Below are 23776 nucleotides of genomic sequence, written 5' to 3' on the forward strand. Positions count from 1 at the left end.
GAAGACCTGTTGGTGACCCTTCTGCTGCTGTTTTTCTATGGTCGGGTTGCTATCTCTTTGACACATTCCCCATTTCCATTTTCAATTTTATTTCAATAAACTGACTTAAATAAAATTTAAGCAAGTTAAACTGTAAGCTTGCCGCCGTTGATACCCCCACCGAAATATTTCGGTTCACAGGAAGTTGTTGAGAAATGAATCTGAAAACGCACCACACGTACAACTTACTTGCATAAACCCTGTAACCAAATTGATAGATACGAAAAAGATAGATACGAAAAAGATAGATACGAAAAAAATTACTTAAATAAATGTTTAATTTACATGTAATGTATGACGTACTTAAAATCATCTTTGTGAAAAGAAACGTTTGAATTGGCTGATCTTTTTGTAAAGCATGCTATTTTGACGGTTACGGATTCAGACTCATTAAAGATGCATTTCTTTCTAACACAAACGATGCAAACGGCTAAGCTCGCACATGTTTTGATCATTTCTTTCAAACACATACGTTTGCAAAGTTTACATAAACTTTGACAAACTATGCAAACGCTAAAAATGCGTCTGCAGTTTGTCGTTTGTTAGTACAAACGCTGCATTTGTTTCTAACTTCAACCTGATTAAACGAAGTATTTGTTTTTACGTTTGTAAAAAAGTCTGATTACCAACAACATGTGCATGAATTATTGAAAATTCAAACAGGGTCATTAAAGATTTATCAAACGATGTATGTTTCTACTCGTGTATCGTTTAGAAAACAGTAACACACGCGACACAACGTTTACAAAATTCTTGTTAGAAAGAAATGCGGCCTAAGAAAAATCTTATTAGAATCACAAGAAGTTCTGATAGGTCGTAAAATAAACTTCCCATCACTTTATTCTTTTCACATGTCAATTTAAAAAAAAAAATTCGCAACGATGTCATAATTGAAAGCACGAGGAAGGCTGACCAAAATGTTCAACTTGCGGCTAGTGATTGACAGGTATGATTATATCTTGGGGCTCTTGTGGGGAGCATGGTGTCGGACGGAAAAAAGATTTCCAGTATTCATATATATATAAATGTCGATCTGATGTGGAAAATTGTGAGTTTTTTTTTAATAGCACAAAGAAAAAGACGTTAGAAGAGTAACAATGTGTAACTATAAACGAATAACTCGTTTATAATCTACGAGACTGATCAGATCGAAGTTTGATAAAAAAAAAAAAAAAAAAAAAAAAAAAAAAAAGCATTCAATATCAAACCATCTTGGTTGGAGAAAACATGTTCAATGTATACCTGCAAATATGTCTTAATAAATTATTTTGTGTATTTAAATTATCTCCATTGAATACAATACAATTTATTAAATGTATCTATGATATCCTCCATAAATAAATATCTGTACAGGTAAAGTTAAATTCGGATCAACAGATTGATTTACGACCTTCCGCTTGTCCATGTTGTATTGCAAAAATATCACAGCAGGTGTTACTCACACTAGACAAGTGTCAAATCAGTATGACATTATGTCGGATTACGGCATCTGCAGTAATTAAGACTCTGTTTTTACTGTTTTTACAGGAACTGATTTATCTTAACATGACAATAAAGAAGAATTTTGTAAGGTGAACATAGTTGTAGTATTGCAAAGTTACCACCTGCACTTTTCCTGTTCATTGGTCACATTTAAATAGATTATTCTTTATTGAACTAAATTCGATATTTAAATTGCAAGTAACTTTAATATCAAAACCACCGCTTTTTATTTCTCGACTGAAAAGGGTAATAAGACGGTTATTTTTATCTGACTGTAAACATTGTATATAATCACAACGATCTATTAATAATCGTTGCTCACAGATAACGGATTATACAACGATCTATTAATAACCGTCGCTCACGCATCACTGGTTCTATCACTGACTCAATACACACCAGTTTAATCGGACAAACGGATAATTCCCTGAGACATGCGGATAATTCCCTGAGACACGGAAAATCTCCGGAGAACCGCAAAATATTCTGTAAAACAGAAAATTTACGATGAACCTCTATTTATTATCCGTTCCGCGGAGATTTGCCAAAAATCGCGGTCATTTGCCAAATAGGTCTACCAGTGCTTGTGGACACCATCTTGTACGACAGTTTGAGCTTTTTTTTATTTTCTAGAATCCAGATGATCCTGGTGCAACTGAAACATTCCAGAGACTTAGTCAAGCTTATTTTCAGCTAACAAGAAAATATGCAGGTCTGTGCATACTTATACAAATTGAAAGCTACTTTTGTAATCTTGTGCTTATTAAGTGGGTTTCATTAGGGTGTAAGCCTGATGTGGGAGTGGCTTTTTTTAAGCGTGGCATGTGAAATTAAAATAATTTAACGCAAAAACAGGAAACGAAGTTACGCGGACATAGGAAATTACATGCTCTATTATGGCAACTAGAAGCAGGATACGGATTCTGACAAAACAATAAGCTGGATAAGGGATCCAACCCCCCAATGAGACCCCTATCAATACTTATACCATTTATATTTTGTTTTCTAGTGAACAGGATAGTAGGGGGGTGCTGTCAAAGTTGTGGATGTCAGTACTGCTATGAAACTGACGACGAAGAAGAAGATTTTACTGATGAAGATCTTGAAGAAGATGACGAAGAAAGCTATGCAGTATGTTATTCAGGATTAGTTTTTATAAGCTTCACTATATATATAAATCTTGTATATTTTTTTAAGTTGAAATCTTTAAATGGTTTCACAGTTATTAAACTTTTGTATTTAGCGTTAAGTGGCTTGTCCAAGCTTTCTGTTCTTCCAGAATAGTATTCTTAAATATTGATAAAGTCCCTTGATTTACCAGTATGCAAATAAACTTTTTAAGTCCCGCTAAATGGCTATGTTTTTTGGTCTGTGCATTAATTCATTCATCTGTATGTCTGTTCAGTTTAAGGAGGAAAGTTTTTGGTCAAGGTAGTTTTTGTTCCCTATCATATGATCTTTTAAATTTAAATGCTCTAATCTGAACATAAAAATTGATAGTGCTGGTGGGGCATCGGTATACTAAGCACACATTCTTGTTTCAGCATAATTGACAATGATGTTGGGGTGTTAAAAAACAAATAAAATAGAAATTGAGAGTGTTGACAGGGTTGAGATAGAAATCTTCAATCATTATAAAATAATCAAAATTGTTGATGATAAAACATTATTAAATAGATTTCCTGAACACTGACATGGATAAGATAAGGGTCCTGGTAGATAAAGCAAATCATTGTATTGCCAATCCAAATTCATTTCCTTTGAATTAGTTTTCATTTTTAATGGGCATGTTATTATTATTTGATGTCAACAACTGAAACACCATATCATTTCTTCTCTAATTTTTTCAGTCTTGGTTCTTCAGAAAGCTGTTTGTCGATGTATTTGGAGACTTTGTTTTTCAAAGAAGTAAGTAGTTTATCTTTTTTGTTTTAAGTTATAAAGATGATTACCCTGTATTAATTTCTCAATTGACAATGCTGTAAACCAACTTAACATTGCAGATACTCTAACAAATTACAGCCAATTCCATTGAGTGTGTAGGCAAAGGTTATATGCTCGGTTAGCTTGCTTGCTAGCTGAACTGTGAAGCTGTTTGCCCTTTCTAGTAGACATCATCGAAATATATTTTTGTTATTTTCTAAACTTTTGAATTTTTTCTACCTACATATTTATGTGACTTTTGTACCAGATTTAATCCACCATTTTCTGCATAAGGAAATGCCTATACAGGAATATGTATACAGTTGTTTTCCATTTGTTTCAGTGGCGGATCCAGCCATCTTAAAAAGGGGGGGGTTCCCAACCAAGAGTAAAGGGGGGGTTCCAACTATATGCCCCCATTCAAATGCATTGATCGGCCAAAACAAAGGGTGGGTTCCAACCCCCGGAACCCCCCCTGGATCTGCCACTGTGTTTGAAGTGTTTCAGATTTTGATTTTGCCAATTTTATTTGAATTTTTCTTGGAATTCAGTTTTTTACTGTTAATTTATTTTGGTACTTGCAAAAGTCCAATAAATTCAACTTTTGCAAAAATTACTTGGTTTATAGTAATTATATATATATTGAGATCTTTTACATCATGTAATGAGTTAAAGTACAGCATGACCAACATCATGCTCCTTAGTTAGTCATTTCTTCTTTCATCTTTTACATCAAAGAGTAATGCATTAAAGGAAGTATAGAATTTATTGTGACATCTGTGACATGATATTAAGAAATAACATGGTAAGGCCACACCAATTTGATTCCTTGTTCGACGGACCGGCCCACACCTATTTTTTTCAAAACAGAATTTTTTTATTTTTTTTATATTCCCGCTTCCCGCATCCAGATATGTAATCATGTCCATTTCCCGCACCGTCTTTTTGTAAATATTATAAAAAGATATCAACATTTGTTTTTAAAATCACAGTCTAACCTGTATATAATTATTTTAAACATAAAAGCACCCCACCACACTTTGTAAATATCTGTGAGAATATTTGTTTCAGCATGAAACCTATTTATCTAAAGCGGGAGTGCTCTGATATAAATTTATATCAGCGGGAATACCTGTAAAGAACAAAAAATTGGTTACTTTCCCCCTTACTTATATTCCCTATCAAAAAATGTTCGTTGTTAGAATAAAGTACAAAGAACTTCTGAAGGATTTGCCTTCAACTGCAATTATATTGTATGCTGGCGAAACAAAACTATCCATAGCCGCTGCATGTTTATGCACATGTCCTGATTGATTGAGGGGCCTGTCGTTCAGCAGTTATCGTTTGTTGATGTTGTTCATTGGTATTTTCCCGTTTGGATATACATGATATATAAATTAGATCGTTGGTTTTCCTGTTCGAATTGTGTACGCTAATAATTTTGGGGTCCTTTATAGCCTGCTGTTTGGTCTGTATCAAAGCCCTGTGTAAAAGGCCGTATTTGACCTGTGTTTGTTATTATCAGGTTGAGAACAACCCTCCCTCAGACAAGGGGTCATTTTACTGATGTAGAAAAGAAAATAGAAATACCAAGGATTTGTATAGTTCTTCTATACAAAATCTTTGAAAACTTAGAATTTTGTACTCAAAAAGAGGAGAGTTACATCATATTTTAAACAACTTTTTTTCTAAAAGAGGGGTCCACTTATTTTGAATAATATTAAACTGTTAAAGTAATGTGTTAACATGGTTCAAGTCCAGGAATATTACAAAATTCTTGGACATGTTTTGACCATTTAATACCAGATAGATATATAGTTCTTTGAGAAAATATGAGCCCTTTTGTACAAACAAATATATTATAACTTATATTGATCCCTCATAAAACATGTAAAAGGGATATTTATATCATTAAGGGGTTGTCCCCAAACTGATTATGACTTGGATGGAGAATTGTCTCATTGTCAGTCACACATACATAGACCAGATTTAATTATTTCTTGGTGAACAGGTAAAAAATACTTCAGAAATTAAAGAAATGTCAAAGTACAAGTGAGAAATCAAGCTTTAATATTGTCAAAACCTACTATTTTATGTTTACAAAAAAAATTATAATCGCTCGCCTTTACTTTTCAAGCTTTGCCTCAAAAATTTGCAAATTAAATATTTTTTTATTAAAATTTTCAAATCGCTCGCTCGCCCCAAATTTTGGAGTCCAAAAATCCGTAGAACAAGAAATTAAATTGGTGTGGCCTAATGAAAAGAAAAATAAAAAGAAGGGGGGTGAAATTACGCTGTAAAAAAATTTGGGTCCAGAATTTTAAAGGAAAGTAGTGATTTGGTCCAGCTAAAAAAGGTTAAAAACTAGCACTTAGGAAGCTGTCAAAAGATTTCAAGACGCCCTAAACATAAAATTGTCCATATTTTGAGTTAGAGCCGATGAAGTTTTCTATAATTTTGATATAATTTGTCCCAAAAGTAGTACAACACACTAGAAGTTTCTTTGAGAAAGCGCAGGTGGGATTTTTTTTTATTTTCATTTATGTTCTAAAAGAAATGCACTACAATATAATTGTGGTCTCGGACCATACTGATAAATCGGAGACTCGAATATCTCAAAAACCTTGTTAGAATCTCTGTATTTAAGTTTGGAATACAAATATAGCCAATGATAAAAGACATCAGGTAATACTATAAAGTATATTTTTTTTTAATCTGACCTCTTACAGATAGATTGATTCATGTGTTTCTTAGTGTTCAGTGGCAAATGTTTCAGGCATATTCTGAGTGATCAGATCTTTTTTAAACTCTGAAGATAGAGACTAACATTTATAATGTTTTCTGAACAAATAAATGTGTATAGCATAACCATTTTGCAAGGATTCATAAAATAAGAATATATTTATGTCTCATTTTCTATACAAAATTAGATTTATTCACATAGTTGTTTGCTTAATGTTCAGTGGCAAATATTTCAGACATTTTCCTTATCCTATGACGATAGAGATTGTTTGCTCCAATTTGAATTACTGTATTTTTATATACGTACATTATATTGTTTATTGAAATTCAAACATCAATAACAGATAAACAGCTGATGACTGCTTATAATAATACAGTCCAATATGTTACCATTATAAATGTCTAATGATACTCAAATCTGTCTTTTGTTTAAGACACTAATGTAAGTTTAAATTTTTAATGTTTTCATATATTACAATGATTATGTATAGATAATATTATTTTGTCAAGTGAGTAGATATAATATTTTTAAGGTCACAATCTGAATTTGAGACGAAGATCAGCAATAAAAAAGATGTTCCTTAAAATTTGCTTTTATGTGTTTTTATGCTGTGCATGTACTTACTTTGTGTCATGAATGGATACCCCATATTTTTGTTTTTTTTATTATATTTAAGAATTGAATGCTTCTTTTTGTAAATTTATTGGGGTGTAAAAGCGTTGACCGAAGTACATTTTGTATGAAGCGCGGAAGCGCTTCATTCTAAAAATGTGCGCACGGTCAACGCTTTTACAACCCTATAAAATTACAAAAAGAAGTATTCAATACTTATAATTACATTTTTTAGCTATGATCATGAAAACACGAATTTTATATATTTTTTTTATTTAATTCACCTGTGCACTTTATTGTTGGACCACGTGTTATCATGAAGGAAAAGTTGTATTGAGCAATGCAATTGCTTACGGAATAACACGTGATGTGCAGTTATCCAATCAGAATAAAGTATTATAATGAAACATACATCTAATGTAATTATTTGATGATATAATCATAATGATAAGCAAACAGAAAAATGGTAACCTTTCGATTTTTTCAAAAAAATATATAATTCCAGTTTAAATACAATCCACATATTCATTTTTAGAAAATACTTGGAATTATGATTTATTAATTTTTTAGGATTTCAGTCGAGGAAAAAACCCAAATCTCAGAGGTTTACTCGGGAGGAGGAAGAGGAGGACAGCTTCTTTGATTTTATTTACAAAGTAAAATATATATTACTATCTCTAAATATGTAATGATTTAAAGATGTTCGGTTTAGTATGATAAATTTCGATGAAGCGTAATGATTTTCTCTCTAAAACATGGACCTGTATTAATAGAAAATATTTAAAATACATTAGTAAAGTAAAGACAGGAAACACCATTGCAAACTATCTCTCTTTTCATAGAAAAAAAGACAAACAACAGTCCTCAACACAGAAATAAAGGTCAAGGAACAAAAACCTGATAAAAATTCATTAATGAATAATAAAATTCAGAGTGGAAATGGGGAATGTGTCAAAGAGACAACAACCTAGCCAAAGAGCAGAAAACAGCCAAAGACCAACAATGGGTCAGACCTGTCATTTGCTATGTTGATAGCATTTGAGTTCCTTAAACATTATGAGATGGTCCCTAGATATTCATGTATCATATTCAATCTATACATATTTTATCTTCCATATTTAATTTTAGAAATACAGAGATGATGATGAAGAAGATTTCATCACAGAAGAAGATGTAAGTACAATGTATATGTATTAATTCAATTTATGGACTAAATTCTATTGGCTTAGCTTTTTATGCCCCACCTACGATAGTAGAGGGGCATTATGTTTTCTAGTCTGTGCCTCCGTTCGTCCGTGCGTCCGTCTGTGCGTCCGTTCGCTTCAGGTTAAAGTTTTTGGTCAAGGTAGTTTTTGAAGAAGTTGAAGTCCAATCAACTTGAAACCTAGTACACATGTTCCCTATGATATGATCTTTCTAATTATAATTCCAAATTATAATTTTGACCCCAGTTTCACGGTCCACTGAACATAGAAAATGATAGTGCGAGTGGGGCATCCGTGTACTATGGACACATTCTTGTTAATATAAAAAGAGTTACAATGATTACAAGTCACTTGTCTGAATTTTGACACACGTTATAATGTTGGAGTCAAGAAACTTCCATGAAAATTATGTTTTATAGGAAGTTTTAGGAGAAATGTTTTGTTTGCTATGTTTTATTTCACCTGACACAATAAACTGTAATGTGTTTTCCCAGAAAAAGAAACATGTTCCTCCAAAAGTCACTCTTTGATAATATAAATTGGATGATAATTTTTTTAGTTAATTTGGATTTAACCTTTTACAAGGCCAAAGTATATTTCTTTTTCTGTGTCATCCAACTTTTATATGTTATGGAATTAAAAAGTGTCAATTTTACTAAATTTTAGAATTGTAAAAAGGAGTTGTATTATGTATTTTGATTTGATTTATGATTTTTTAACGCCACTTTTAAGCACTGCATTTAGGCTATTTCGTGGCGACCAGCTATTATAGGTAGCAATACACAGTTAGGAAAAAAAACTTAAAATTGACACTCATAATTTTTAAACACCCTCTTTCCCCTTCTTTCTAACAAATTAGGCTTAATATTTGTGTTATGCATGTATATATTTATAGAAAGGGAATCTTCCATAGATTTGATTTCTAATGGTCATAATGGTGAAATATAATCCCTTTTGGGTGTAACCATGGCAACAATCTGCATTTCTTTGATACAAAATATTGCAAAAAACGGGGGTGAACATGTCACAAAAGACTCTATATTTGGTCCAAAGGAAAATTTCAATCATATGCATTTCTGCTCGTTTTTCCATAAAATTGAAATGAAAAGATCAAGCGCAAAATCTTTGTTGATAAACACTACAATAATTTATGGACCTATTTTCAGTACGGATAGGAAAATACGGACTGTCAAACAGATAAATGGCATATAAAACATGCTAAAACAATCTAAATGATTATATAAACCCACTAAGAAGGCTATTTTATTCTTCAATTATCTAAAAATCATTTTTTTTTTTCAATAACTTTCATATTTTAAAAATTCACCATGGCCATAATGCTAAACTAAACTTCTAGCTGTGTATTGCTACCATAGGTAGAGGAAGTCGGTGTGCTTTGAAAATACCACCTTGGAAAGGATATATGTATTTTGAAGATTGACAGAAGTTTAGAAATGAATAGATAAACATTTTTTAATTGTGCTTCCTATAAAGACACATTTGTAACCTTCATTCCTGAAAGTCATTATGAAAATTGTTTACTTCCTGTATGTAATGACCTTTATGTATTTTATTTTGTTCTTTTATATTAAAGAGACAAAAAGATGATGACAATCCATACATGTATGACATTTTTTTTTAATATGCACCAGCTGATAGATGCATTGATTTGATGTTCTTAAAAGAGTTATTATGAATATTAAGATGATATGGTGTCATTAAATATTAGATATTGCTTATTAAGCAGTATTTGTGTCAGTTATCTATTCGTTTGATGAGCTTTTGATTTTACCATTTGATTAGGGACTTTCCATTTTGAAATTTCCTCAAGTTAGGTATTTTTGTGTTTTACTTTTTATCCCAGAAGGGGTAGCATTTCCACAGGAAACAAACCATTAAAAAAAAATTGGGAGACGAGTCAGGTAATTACAGATGTAACAATAGCATTTCTTTGGGGAAAGAAACCGGTTAAACAAGGGGACATGTCAGGTGTTCTAAATGGTTAAAAATTTTCTTCTTTGCAAACAGCACCTGTTATATTGTTATTGTTTTGTCAGCTATAAGATAAATAGGTAATATATATATTATTGCTTGCCAGGAAGATCAACTGTATATAAGGTAGGGAAGAGTGTTGTATATAGTGAGGATATATGTAGAATATAGAATGTAGTATAAATATTTATAGAAATCTGTGCTAGTTTATATTATTTGAGATTCATTACCATCAATTATTTTTGGTAACCTGTGTGTAGTTTGTGTGTGCTTTTTCTACTGTTTGAAATTCCATGAGACTTTTAGGGACCTTTATAGCTCACCTGGTTTATGTATTTCTGCCCAAATTTAAAAATAAGAAGATGTAGTATGATTGCCAATGAGTGTGTCTGAATTTCCAAACTAGAATAAATAATCGACTGTTGCCATTTAAAAGTGTTTCCCCCCCTCCTTTTCATATCAGAGTAAAAATGGTAATTTTTCAAAAGAGAGAAATTAAATATATAATTACTGTCAAGGTTGGTCAAAATTGACAGCTTTGTTTTAGAGGTTTATATCAAATCCAGTGGGAAAATATCTATTATATATGTCTCATCCGGATGAAGGAAAATTCTTTCATAAAAAAGTTTAAGAGTAGCTGCCTTCTCACATTATTCAATGTTAGAGTGACAAGTTTGAATATTGATCAGTTAGAACCAATAGTTTCCCTCCCCTCTTATTTAAGCTTTGCAGTTCTTGCCTTTAAACTTTGTGGACTTTTATTTTCTAAATACTTTGTGCATGGGTGAAATATTTATGTTGTACTTCCATATCACTCATAGCTTACTTAAAAACTTTCAAAGACAAAAATATCACATGTTGCAAACCACCTCGTCATCATATATATATATATAGCCCCTAGTGAAAGTTACTGGAAAACCCAGTTCTCTCTAGTAACTTGTTTGTGTCCTATCATCATATTTAAACATTTGCAATCAAATATTTGGAAACATATATATCTATGTTTCATTACCATATATATCAGATCATTTATCTTGTCACACACAAAAAATTACTGTGTTTAGAAATATAAATTGAAATTGAAATTATTTTTATATCACAAAAATAACGTAATCAAGTTAAAACTTGACAAAGTCAGTTAAAAAGATATAATTTGTCAGCCATTTAAGTTTATAATAGTCAGAATTATTTTTTTAGGGTTGTTTTCATGTTATTATAATTTGTATTTATAATTTATAAAAAGACGTCAGAAAGTGGGGATTTGAGTTACGGTGGATTCATCATTATCTGTGGGATACCAATTTTCCTGGATTCATGGGTATAGGAAAGCACAAAATTAATCTTAATGTTCTTCCAATATAAATTCTCTATATGTTCATATGCAGACTTGGGTGAAATCAAAACATTACAACTTATTCCAAAATCCAGAAAAATAGGTATCCACAAAAAGGTCTATGAATCCACAGTAATACCTCTCATTATTGATTGGTTGTTAATTTGTCATCCACATTATCTTTAAACAGCTGAGAAAATTCCATTCCTATGACGACTGGTTAAAGGATAGAGATCCAAAGAAAAAACCAAACCAAAGAACAAGGGTAAGTTAATAGTAGTTGATGGCTTCATGTTAAATGCCACTTTCAGCTTTATTGTGCTATTAAATAGGCACTCAGTGGAGAAAAACTGGAGTGACTGGGGAGAACTACCTACTTTTGATAGGGAATTTATATATGTAGAGAATTTGGACCTTAAAAAAATCAAATCTTGCCTTAGCCCTTATAAGTGAGTTAGGGAAAGATCATAGTGTGATAGATTATATTCACTAAAGTTGTCTTTGAATTTAAACTTGAAGTCAACAACTGTTGTTATACAAATAAAGAAGTAGGTCAAGCCAACCTGGGGTTCCTTTTGCTAGTGTTTGATAGGATCTCATTACATATTAAAGGTAATTTCTTACCTTTTTAAGCATTGATAATTTTGCATATATCCAAACCTTTTTAAGCATTGATAGTTTTGCATATATCCAATAAAAATAAAAATATATGTTCAATTTAAAATTTTGCTTTTATAGAGAGCCAGAAAAAGGCTTAAAATGAAGTCAGAAAAGCCAAAGACGATCAGTAAAAAACAGCAACTAGCAGAACAGCACAGGAGGGAAAAGGTATTGTATAAAGTCAGTATGTAATGCATCCATATCAACAAAACCCAAATGTTTTTGATTTGTCAGAATGTTGTTTTGTTATCTTCTTTATTTCTGTCAGATTCAATTTAAAGTTTGAATGAGTTCAACTTGTAAACAAATTGGATGCATTAAGCCATTGTAAGCTATCAGCATAATTGAAGAAAAAAAATGTTTTATTCTTATTTGAGGAAAATGGAGGTCTTTCTGGGAAATACAAATTTCATTTAACCATGAAGATTATTCCGAGGTACCGTTACAACTAAAGCTTGAAAACTCTGCATGAAAATGGAACAAATGAAATATATAAATGTGCCTGTCCAATCTGAGCCACACAGTATATACATTTTTTAGGAAATGAAGGAAATTTCTGAAGAATTAAAAAACAAACTAAAGAAGAATGAAACTACAAATCAAAAGTAAGTGTTGCATGCTATATTCCATTTCTCTTTTGTTGGTAAATAGAGCGATAACCATTGCCGCTGGATCTGATTATCTTTTAATACCATACTGACAAGGTGCTTAATAGTTAAATCAGTCTTAAGTCCTTCCTTCATGAATTTGATTCCTTTTACAAATTAAGATCGAGAATAGAACCTAAATGGCTAAATTACAGTTCAACCTGGCATCATGCACTATCGATTGCGAGGAACATTTAATTGGTAACTTCCTCACTTCCTTGGTACAATTACACAAAACTATTGCGAACAGACAGATTAACCAAGTAAACATAGTTATCTTGTTACCTTATAAGTTTATGTCAGCACCACCACAAAATAAACAATAAGTTAGCAGATTGTCGTACTACATACGCAAAAACGACAATCCATATAACTGAAGGTAACAATCATTACACCAAAAAAAAATGCTTACACATGCATATATTTCCAGGCTGAATGCATTATACTTTTATATTTTTTTGGAAAATTTACATTCCTGAAGTCTTTATATCTTGGAAATCTACATATCTAACCACGTTTTAAGTTATTTTGCCATTTTTAAGGAAAAGTGTTGAAGTAAAAAGAGGTGAAAAAAGATTTATGTTTTTTGTTCCTATTAAGAAAAGTACACGTTTCAACTAGTTGCATGTTCATCAATTGACAAAAGAAAAAATTGTTATTCTAATTATTGAGTCTGGTCTGGCACGAAACATTGGCGCTTTTTGATAGGAAATTCGCGTATTCTTTTATTACACATTTGGGTTTGAATTTTTAAAACATTTTATATGTGCTTGATTTTTAGAACATTTGTTCTTTGAAAAAAAGGACATTTGAGCTTTATCAACATAACAAAAAAATCATTCAAACAACAACACAATACATTCATATATTGATATGTACAACTAAAAGCATAAACTTTTCACCATCATGCTTGTGTCAGATGAAAACAAAAACAATCAAAGAGGGTGGATAGAAGTAAATTCCTTGTTATGTAACAACCATGAGTCTTTCTTTAAGTTAACAAGTACAGTAGGTATCATAGTTTAAAAATAAAAGTTCAGGATTCACAAATTGAAACAATCTATGATGATACAGTTCCATGGACTATTTATGCAACAGAATAACCACAAGAGGAACAAGTGTCAAATTTGAATACACTTACATTTATTAAACAGGTCGAGAACTCTAGATTTCTTTACGTCGGAACATATTTGCATAGTAATTTCCCAAACACAAGGCCAATACGACCTTGAAAAACTGACCAATCGCCTCAATGAGCTACAATGCATTGTGGGCTACTACAAGTTTACTACAACCGGAAAACACGTGGAATTAGTGGAAGAACTGTCAACAATAGAGTGTCTGGGATTCTCAAAATATATGTTTTGGTTTTGCGAATGTGATTATTGTAAAATATATCACATAATTTTCAATTTGCATGCTCAGATTAAAAAAGTATTGTTTACGGGCTTCACTATTCGACACTCTTTTTCGCCTTGTTAAAGTTGTTGAACAGGTTTTTTTTCCATTGTTAAGCATTGTACCTGTGCAATAATTTTACAACCTTGAACAGTGAAATTTCAGATGAAATGGCCACTGTTCACTATGAATTTTTTTTGAGCTCTTTTAAACCTGTACATGTATAATGTCCTTCCAAAATCATTTCTGCCTAGAAAAACATGAAAACTTTCGTTGATCAGAAACACTTCTTTCATTACTGGATGTGTAAAATTTTTATCAGGACCTGAACTGAAAGTAAGAACATCATAATATTCAGTATGCTAAAAATGTGTTATGAAAGTGGCAGGGCGGATCCAGCCATTTTAAAAAGGGGGTCCTAACCCAGGACAATAAGGGGGTTCCAACTACATGTCCCCATTCAGATGCATTGATCGTTAAAAAAAATGGGGGTCCAACCCCCGGAACCCCCTTTTGGATCCGCAACTGAGCGGGTACGGTATATAGCTCAATACATTTTGTATAGCTTCATCCATCGATAAAGTCCGTTTGTTGCTAATTTTATCACAAAATATACCTCAGAGGTTTTTTATCGTTCGGCTGCTGTCATGTTGACGTATGTGAAATATCTCCAATATTTAAAGCCTCTGGATCACAGTGGGTGCCATATAACCTATTATTTTTTTATTCTAAAATGTGCTTTGTATATAGAAATAAGAAGATGAGGTATGAGTGCCAAATGAGACATCTTTCAAAAAAAAAAGATATAACCTAGTAAAGTAAGCAGTCATAGGTTCAATGCCGAAAAGCAAAACTTTGGTAAGCTTGCTTGCTTTGTTTGTATATTGTACAATCATATTAGGATAACAACCAATTAAATTCAAATATAAAATATGCAAGTTAAACTATGCCTATATATATTGTTTAAAGATGTCAATCTTATTTTCAAAACTTGTATAAACAACTATACACACAAAGCAAGCAAGCCAACCAAAGTTTTACTTGGCAAGCATTAGGAAATCAACTGTAATGATTTTATTCAGTTTGGCAAATGTCCAAGCCCATTAAAAAATGAAAACAAAATGAAACTACAGTTGCTGAATTCACTACCTTCAAAACAAAGGGAACAGTTGCTCATATACTGAAATGTGACAAAAATAAATGCTGATAGATTTTGTTAACACTGCCATGTATGTAAATATTTCTTCGCCTTTTTACGAACACAAAATTCAAAGATCACACATTTGCCTTTAATTATCTATACGAAAATTGATGTACTCATGAATATTAGCACCGGCTGTTATCGACGGCTTACTTTACACTAGTAAGTTTGTCTCATGGGTAATTGTGTTTTTCGCTGTTGTTTCGTTGCTGTCTGGTGGACGAATACATGAAATCTCTGTGCCATCATCAAACATATTAATGGCTATATATCGGCGAATTCAAATCCTTTTTTCTTTGCATAGAAACAACTCTTCGTTAATCTGAGCATGGAAGGAATACTTTGTATCACGAACTATAAATGTGGATACACAAAATGAAAAACTAAGCGAAATTGTGAATCCTGCATTGCACAAAAAAATGTATTGTAGTTCAGTAAATAACACATGTTCTCGGTTGACTGTAAACACGTAGTAGTCCATCATGCATTGTTACTCATTTAGCGGATTGGTCAAAAACCTAGGTAAAAATAAATTGCGTCACATGTAAATAAACAATTACATGTGCGAGAACATAAGTATGGTAATTTATTCATTTCCATATAAGGTAGTGGTCCCGACCTGTTAAAGAAAGCTAATTGAAGAATTAATGTCAAAATTAGATGTTCCATTCATAAAAGTTTCTTTTCCTCTATCAAGTATTGTTTACCAACTAATTATACTTTATTTTTAGCTCACCTGGCCCAAAGGGCCAAGTGAGCTTTTCTCATCACTTGGCGTCCGTCGTCGTCCGTCGTCGTCCTGCGTTAACTTATACAAAAATCTTCTCCTCTGAAACTACTGGGCCAAATTTAACCAAACTTGGCCACAATCATCATTGGGGTATCTAGTTTTAAAAATGTGTCCGGTGACCCGGCCAACCAACCAAGATGGCCGCCATGGCTAAAAATAGAACATAGGGGTAAAATGCAGTTTTTGGCTTATAACTCAAAAACCAAAGCATTTAGAGCAAATCTGACATGGGGGTACTATTGTTCAACAGGTCAAGATCTATCTGCCCTGAAATTTTCAGATGAATCGGACATTTCGTTGTTGGGTTGCTGCCCCTGAAATGGTAATTTTAAGGAAATTTTGCTGTTTTTGGTTATTATCTTGAATTTTATTATAGATAGAGATAAACTGTAAACAGCAATAATGTTCAGCAAAGTAAGATCTACAAATAAGTCAACATGACCAAAATTGTCAGTTGACCACTTTAGGAGTTATTGCCCTGTATAGTCAATTTTTAACCATTTTTCGTAAATCTTAGTAATCTTGTAGAAAAATCTTCTCCTCTGAAACTACTGGGCCAAATTTAACTAAACTTGGCCATAATCATCATTGGGGTATCTAGTTTAAAAAATGTGTCCGGTGCGCTGCCCAACCAACCAAGATGGCCGCCATGGCTAAAAATAGAACATAGGGGTAAAATGCAGTTTTTGGCTTATAACTCAAAAACCAAAGCATTTAGAGCAAATCTGACATGGGGGTACTATTGTTCAACAGGTCAAGATCTATCTGCCCTGAAATTTTCAGATGAATCCGACATTCCGATGTTGGGTTACTGCCCTGAAATGGTAATTTTAAGGAAATTTTGCTCTTTTTGGTTATTATCTTGAATATTATTATAGATAGAGATAACTGTAAACAGCAATAATGTTCAGCAAAGTAAGATCTACAAATAAGTCAACATGACCAAAATGGTCAGTTGACCACTTTAGGAGTTATTGCCCTTTATAGTCAATTTTTAACCATTTTTCGTAAATCTTAGTAATCTTTTAGAAAAATCTTCTCCTCTGAAACTACTGGGCCAAATTTAACCAAACTTGGCCATAATCATCATTGGGGTATCTAGTTAAAAAAATGTGTCCGGTAACTCGGCCAACAAACCAAGATGGCCGCCATGGCTAAAAATAGAACATGGGGGTAAAATGCAGTTTTTGGCTTATAACTCAAAAACCAAAGCATTAAGAGCAAATCTGACAGGAAGTAAAATTGTTGATCAGGTCAAGATCTATCTGCCCTGGAATTTTCAGATGAATCGGATAATCGGTTGTTAGGTTGCTGCCCCTGAATTGGTAATTTTGAGGAAATTTTGCTGTTTTTTTGTTATTATCTTGAATATTATTATAGATAGAGATAAACTGTAAACAGCAATAATGTACAGCAAAGTAAGAACTAAAAATAAGTCAGTATGACCAAAATAGTCAATTGACCCCCTAAGGAGTTATTGCCCTTCATAGTCAATTTTTAACAATTTTCTTAAAATTAAGATTTTCAATAACATTTTCCACAGAAAGTACTGTTATAGATAGAGATAATTGTAAGCAGCAAGAATGTTTAGTAAAGTAACATCTACAAACACATCACCATCACCAAAACACAATTTTGTCATGAATCCATCTGTGTCCATTGTTTAATATTCACATAGACCAAGGTGAGCGACACAGGCTCTTTAGAGCCTCTAGTTTATAATATGTCTGTTTTACCTTTATCTTATTACACAGTATTGTTGAGAAAGTTAAATCATTTTGACAGACTTAATCATACCTGCCAACTTTTCAAAATGCCCATGGGGGTTTTGCATGCAAGATGGCTGTCATAGTAATGAAAAACCTTCCGCTCCTACTTTCTGGAGAAAAAAATTGGTTGATAAGATAGGGAATCACTGTAGCTTGAACTGAGCAGGCCCTGTCTTAGTCAGTCAGCGGGCCTGTACTGATGAAAATTTCTGGATCTGTCACTGCTGCAAGTATTACATTCGAATAACCTAGATAGCCTTTTGACTGCTTTCATTTTTTGTTTTAATCTAATACCATCTTTTACCACTGATTAGGTTGTGATGGCTTAAGTAATAAATAAATATAAAATAATCGATAATTATGGATACATTAGAAATTTTATTCTTTATCATTTGTTAATGATAAATTTTGGAAGACTGAAGATATTTAACATCTTTTGCAATATAGGATTTTTGAAAAAGCTTTTAATATCAATTTTGTCAATTTGATACTTGAAAATATCTCTTGTTTTCAATAATTGAATTTTAAATTACTTTTTGAAATTCAAAAATAAATAGGAGTATTATTTTAAAATGAATAAAAAACAGGGGAAGTAACTCTACCCACAATTAAGTCCAAGTTTACAAGTACATTTTTAACCAGATTTTTGTGACAAAAATGTTGGTTATTGATTTTAAAATGTATGATGGGTTGTATAAGCATTGGCACATCTCCTTTCCATGGAGATTATATGGCCCTGCCCCCTCAGTAATGGTCTATTGACTTCGGAACTTTTGCTTATTTTACATGTATTATAGTCACTGTCAGCTGAAATTCGTAGCGGTTATAGGTAAAAATAATCTAAACTATCAATCGCGTTCATTCGAGATATAGTTTTTATACGACCGCAAAATTTGAAAAATTTTTCGTCGTATAATGCTATCACGTTGGCGTCGTCGTCGTCCAAATACTTTTAGTTTTCGCACTCTAACTTTAGTAAAAGTGAATGGAAATCTATGAAATTTTAACACAAGGTTTATGACCACAAAAGGAAGGTTGGTATTGATTTTGGGAGTTTTGGTCCCAACATTTTAGGAATTAGGGGCCAAAAAGGGCCAAAATAAGCATTTTCTTGGTTTTCGCGCTATAACTTTAGTTTAAGTTAATAGAAATCTATGAAATTTTGACACAAGGTTTATGACCACAAAAGAAATGTTGGGATTGATTTTGGGAGTTTTGGTTTCAACAGTTCCCAACATTTTAGGAATTAGGGGCCAAAAAGGGCCCAAATAAGCATTTTCTTGGTTTTCGCACTATAACTTTAGTTTAAGTTAATAGAAATCTATGAAATTTTGACACAAGGTTTATGACCACAAAAGAACGGTTGGGATTGATTTTGGGAGTTTTGGTTTCAACAGTTTAGGAATTGGGGGCCAAAAAAGGGCCCAAATAAGCATTATTCTTGGTTTTCGCACCATAACGTTAGTATAAGTAAATAGAAATCTATGAAATTTAAACACAAGGTTTATGACCATAAAAGGAAGGTTGGTATTGATTTTGGGAGTTTTGGTCCCAACAGAATAAGGGGCCCAAAAGGTCCAAAATTAAACTTTGTTTGATTTCATCAAAATTGAATAATTGGGGTTCTTTGATATGCCAAATCTAACTGTCATGACTGTGTATGTAGATTCTTAACTTTTGGTCCCGTTTTCAAATTGGTCTACATTAAGGTCCAAAGGGTCCAAAATTAAACTTAGTTTGATTTTGACAAAAAATGAATCAGTTAGGTTCTTTGATATGCTGAATCTAAAAATGTACTTAGATTCTTGATTATTGGCCCAGTTTTCAAGTTGGTCCAAATCGGGGTCCAAAATTAAACTTTGTTTGATTTCATCAAAAATTGAATAAATGGGGTTCTTTGATATACCAAATCTAACTGTGTATGTAGATTCTTCATTTTTGGTCCTGTTTTCAAATTGGTCTACACTAAAGCCCAAAGGGTCCAAAATTAAAATTAGTCTGATTTTAACAAAAATTGAAATCTTGGGGTTCTTTGATATGCTGAATCAAAAAATGTACTTAGATTTTTTATTATGGGCCCAGTTTTCAAGTTGGTCCAAATCAGGATCTAAAATTATTATATTAAGTATTGTGCAATAGCAAGTCTTTTCAATTGCACAGTATTGCGCAATGGCAAAAAATATCTAATTGCACAATATTGTGAAATAGCAAATTTTTTTTTAATAAGAGTTATCTTTCTTTGTCCAGAATAGTAAGCAAGAAATATCTTATTGCAAAATATTGTGCAATAGCAAGATTTTTTTTAATTGGAGTTATCTTTCTTTGTCCAGAATCAACTTAAATCTTTGTTATATACAATATACAATGTATATTCACTTTTTACTACCAACTGATAAATTAAAATAATCTTTACCATTCAGTGATAACAAGCAGTTTTTTTACATCTTAATATTTTATGATGTATTTAAATGAGTAGTTATTGTTGCAAACTCCATTGGAAATTTTAATTGAGATTAGTTTTGGAATAAGGGAAAGGGGGATGTGATTAAAACAATTGGGTTCAATTTTTCTCATTTGAAATTTCATAAATAAAAAAGAAAATTTCTTCAAACATTTTTTTGAGAGGATTAATATTCAACAGCATAGTGAATTGCTCTAAGAGAAAACAAAAATTTTAAGTTCATTAGAACACATTCATTCTGTGTCAGAAACCTATGCTGTGTCAACTATTTAATCACAATCCAAATTTAGAGCTGAATCCAGCTTGAATGTTGTGTCCATACTTGCCCCAACCGTTCAGGGTTCAACCTCTGCGGTCGTATAAAGCTACGCCCTGCGGAGCATCTGGTTCACATTCCATTCATAAATCGCAAAAAGAAAAACCACTACTGACCTACCTTTTAAGTGATCACACTGTAATAATCCTGACCTTCACATTTTCCAGAATGTTTTCCATTGTAATTCTGCCATCTTCGTTTCTATGAGGATCATTTGTTAACATATGACATTCGTCACTTACGCATATTTCCTGAAATGTTCTTTTCATTGATGTGATAAGGTTTCCCGCGCTTTATGCAAATTTTATGAAATTGAACTCCACGGAAACACTTCTGTACGTAAAAACAATGGCGGATTCCACCATTCAAAATCTTCTTAGAAAATGTGAAGGTCAATATGTAAATTTCCAACAATCTATGGCTTCCATGAATTATTTTGATTCTAATAGGACAAATACGATCATTAAAAAACTGAAGCGATGGTAGGCATGCTGTGTGTGTGGCTGTTTTTATTTTACCCCCGGTTCAAAAAAAACTCGAACATTCATAAAATCTGTAGCTTGCATGAACTGTTTTGTGAATAACCGCTAGAAAAAAATCTGTTCAATTCTTTAAATTCTTAAACCCAACATTTGCCATATTTAATTCACATGTTTTTCTCGTAAGCTACCGTCAAATCTGACATTTCGTAATTATTGCAATAGAATACAAAACAAAACAAAGAAACAAAACCTACCTTACAATTCAATTTAAATACAATATTATACAAATTAGGATGGTCCACGTATCAGAAAAAGTTCAACTGTAGTGTTTTCATTTGTATGACGTCATGTTTTGAAAAGACTTAAATGCGTCAAAAATATTAAAAGACTTTCACGGTTTTTTATTTTATTTTTATTTTGTTGATTTCTCCAAGCTCTTATGCATTACTTCTTTTTATTATGCATCCGAAGAAGAATAAAAGTTATTTTGTCTTTTTTGAACTGCAATTTTTAAAACAATAAAATCGGCAAATGGGTTTGCAAATAGGTTCCAATACATGTGGATTTATGTGGGAGGTATATAGTAACCGCCATTATTATGTATATCTCTGAGTCTGCGTTAAGTACAGATATATGGAGAATTTTATCACGGTGTTGTTTACAAAGCGAAAGAAGCATGTCATATTAGAATATTATTTAAAACCATCTTTACTATTGATTAGGTTGTGATGGATAAGACTGCAATAAATAAAAAATACTCGATAATCAAACTAAAACTGCAAAGTTAACATCTTTTGCAATATAGGATTTTTGAATAAGCTTTGAATATCAATTTTATCAATTTACTACTTGAAAATATCTCTTTTTTTCAATAATTTAATTTTAACATTTTTTTTTTTGAAATAAATAAAACATATAGGAATATAATTTTTAAATGATTAAAAAACAGGGGAAGTAATTATACATACACTTAAGAGCCAGTCCATGTTAAGCATGTAAATCAGTCCAAAAGCAACATTTGCCAATGTTTATGAAATCCTGTTTGTAGGTTAACCACACTATATATATTGTAGAAAAATATCAACTTTTGGTCTGATTTATATATCTTGGAGGTAGGGGGTGCGCCTTCACAAATTTAATAATGGTCATTAGATATAAAATATTATTTACAAACAAATTTTTTTGTGTAAAACAGTAAGTGTACTCAAATCAGAAAAACTTCACAAAGAAAAGTCGGAATTGCCATTTTGTTTTAAATTGGTCAAAGCTTGAAAAAGCTTGAATCCTGTAACTTACAATTTAGGTAAAATGCCACCCTTGTTTGGCGAAACGTGTCGACCAGAATAAACTCTTACCATGTGGTAATTGATGAGTGTTGTTGTCTTTATTGTCGTTTTAATTTATGTAAAATTAAGACTTTGCAAATAGGTATTGTTATCGTCTTTCATTGTCTCAGCTAAAAAGAAACTTACTGTTATGTAATTTGTGGAGTTATGATTATGTTTCATTCTATGTGATGAAGTTACGTATAAAACTGAATTGGAAATATGTGCATGTATAAATAGCTTCTGCAACTATTCAGAATTGAGTTATTTTCTCCAAAAAAATGTTTCTGTCCTTAGTTCAAATTTGTATTTTTTTTTGTTGATTTGTTACTAGTATAGCTAAATACTTGAGTTATTTAGATCTAATTTTCTAATGCTTGTAGAGAAAAAACTTTGGTTGACTTGCTTTATTTGTATAAATGTTTACCCAAACTTTGTAATTAAGATTGACATATTCAAACAATATATATAGGCAAAGTTAAACATGTATATAATATATTTAAGTTTGATTGGATGTTATCATAATTACAAATGTACAATGTACAAACAAAGCAAGCAACCCAACCAAACTCTTGCTCTGCATGCATTAGGAAATTAGCTCTAGTTCAAATACATGGAATATTTTTTTTTGGCACTAGCTAGAAAATTCTTGAAATAGCGTTGTATCCTCAGATGGAAATAAAGGTTAAAAATAGTACACAAATTATTTTTTTTTAGTTTAAAGAATGCTGCTTCAAGTCAGAAAAATAATGGGTACGTATTAAACTAGTAGATATGTCTGATACTTCTATGATTTTTATACGACCGCAAAAATTTTAATTTTTCGTTGTATATTGCTATCACGTTGGCGTTGTCGTTGTCGTCCGAATACTTTTAGTTTTTCGCACTCTAACTTTAGTAAAAGTGAATAGAAATCTATGAAATTTTGACACAAGGTTTATGACCACAAAAGGAAGGTTGGGATCGATTTTGGGAGTTTTGGTTCTAACAGTTTAGGAATTAGGGGCCACAAAAGGGCCCAAATAAGCATTATTCTTGGTTTTCGTACAATAACTTTAGTATAAGTAAATAGAAATCAATGAAATTTAAACACAAGGTTTATGAACACAAAAGGTAGGTTGGGATTGATTTTGGGAGTTTTGGTCCCAACAGTTTAGGAATTAGGGGCTAAAAAGGGGCCCAAATAAGCATTATTCTTGGTTTTCGCACCATAACTTTAGTATAAGTAAATAGAAATCTATGAATTTTAAACACAAGGTTTATGACCATAAAAGGAAGGTTGGGTTTGATTTTGGGAGGTTTGGTCCCAACAGTTTAGGAATAAGGGGCCCAAAGGGTCCAAAATTGAACTTTGTTTGATTTCATCAAAAATTGAATAATTGGGGTTCTTTGATATGC

General features: G+C 31.9%; 1 protein-coding gene across 1 annotated transcript in view; it reads left to right on the forward strand.

Moving 5' to 3' along the window:
• The window catches only part of LOC139514131 (uncharacterized), a 50723-nt gene that overhangs the window by 11493 nt on the left and 15454 nt on the right, over positions 1 to 23776 (forward strand). Inside the window, exons 3-11 of the mRNA XM_071302889.1 lie at positions 2155 to 2233; positions 2531 to 2652; positions 3372 to 3429; positions 7370 to 7455; positions 7928 to 7972; positions 11520 to 11594; positions 12068 to 12157; positions 12530 to 12594; positions 23096 to 23131. Coding sequence (XP_071158990.1) covers positions 2155 to 2233; positions 2531 to 2652; positions 3372 to 3429; positions 7370 to 7455; positions 7928 to 7972; positions 11520 to 11594; positions 12068 to 12157; positions 12530 to 12594; positions 23096 to 23131 — 656 coding nt within the window. The remainder of the gene's footprint in view (positions 1 to 2154; positions 2234 to 2530; positions 2653 to 3371; positions 3430 to 7369; positions 7456 to 7927; positions 7973 to 11519; positions 11595 to 12067; positions 12158 to 12529; positions 12595 to 23095; positions 23132 to 23776) is intronic.

The sequence above is a fragment of the Mytilus edulis genome, chromosome 3, assembly GCF_963676685.1.
Source record: "Mytilus edulis chromosome 3, xbMytEdul2.2, whole genome shotgun sequence".
NCBI lineage: Eukaryota > Metazoa > Mollusca > Bivalvia > Mytilida > Mytilidae > Mytilus > Mytilus edulis.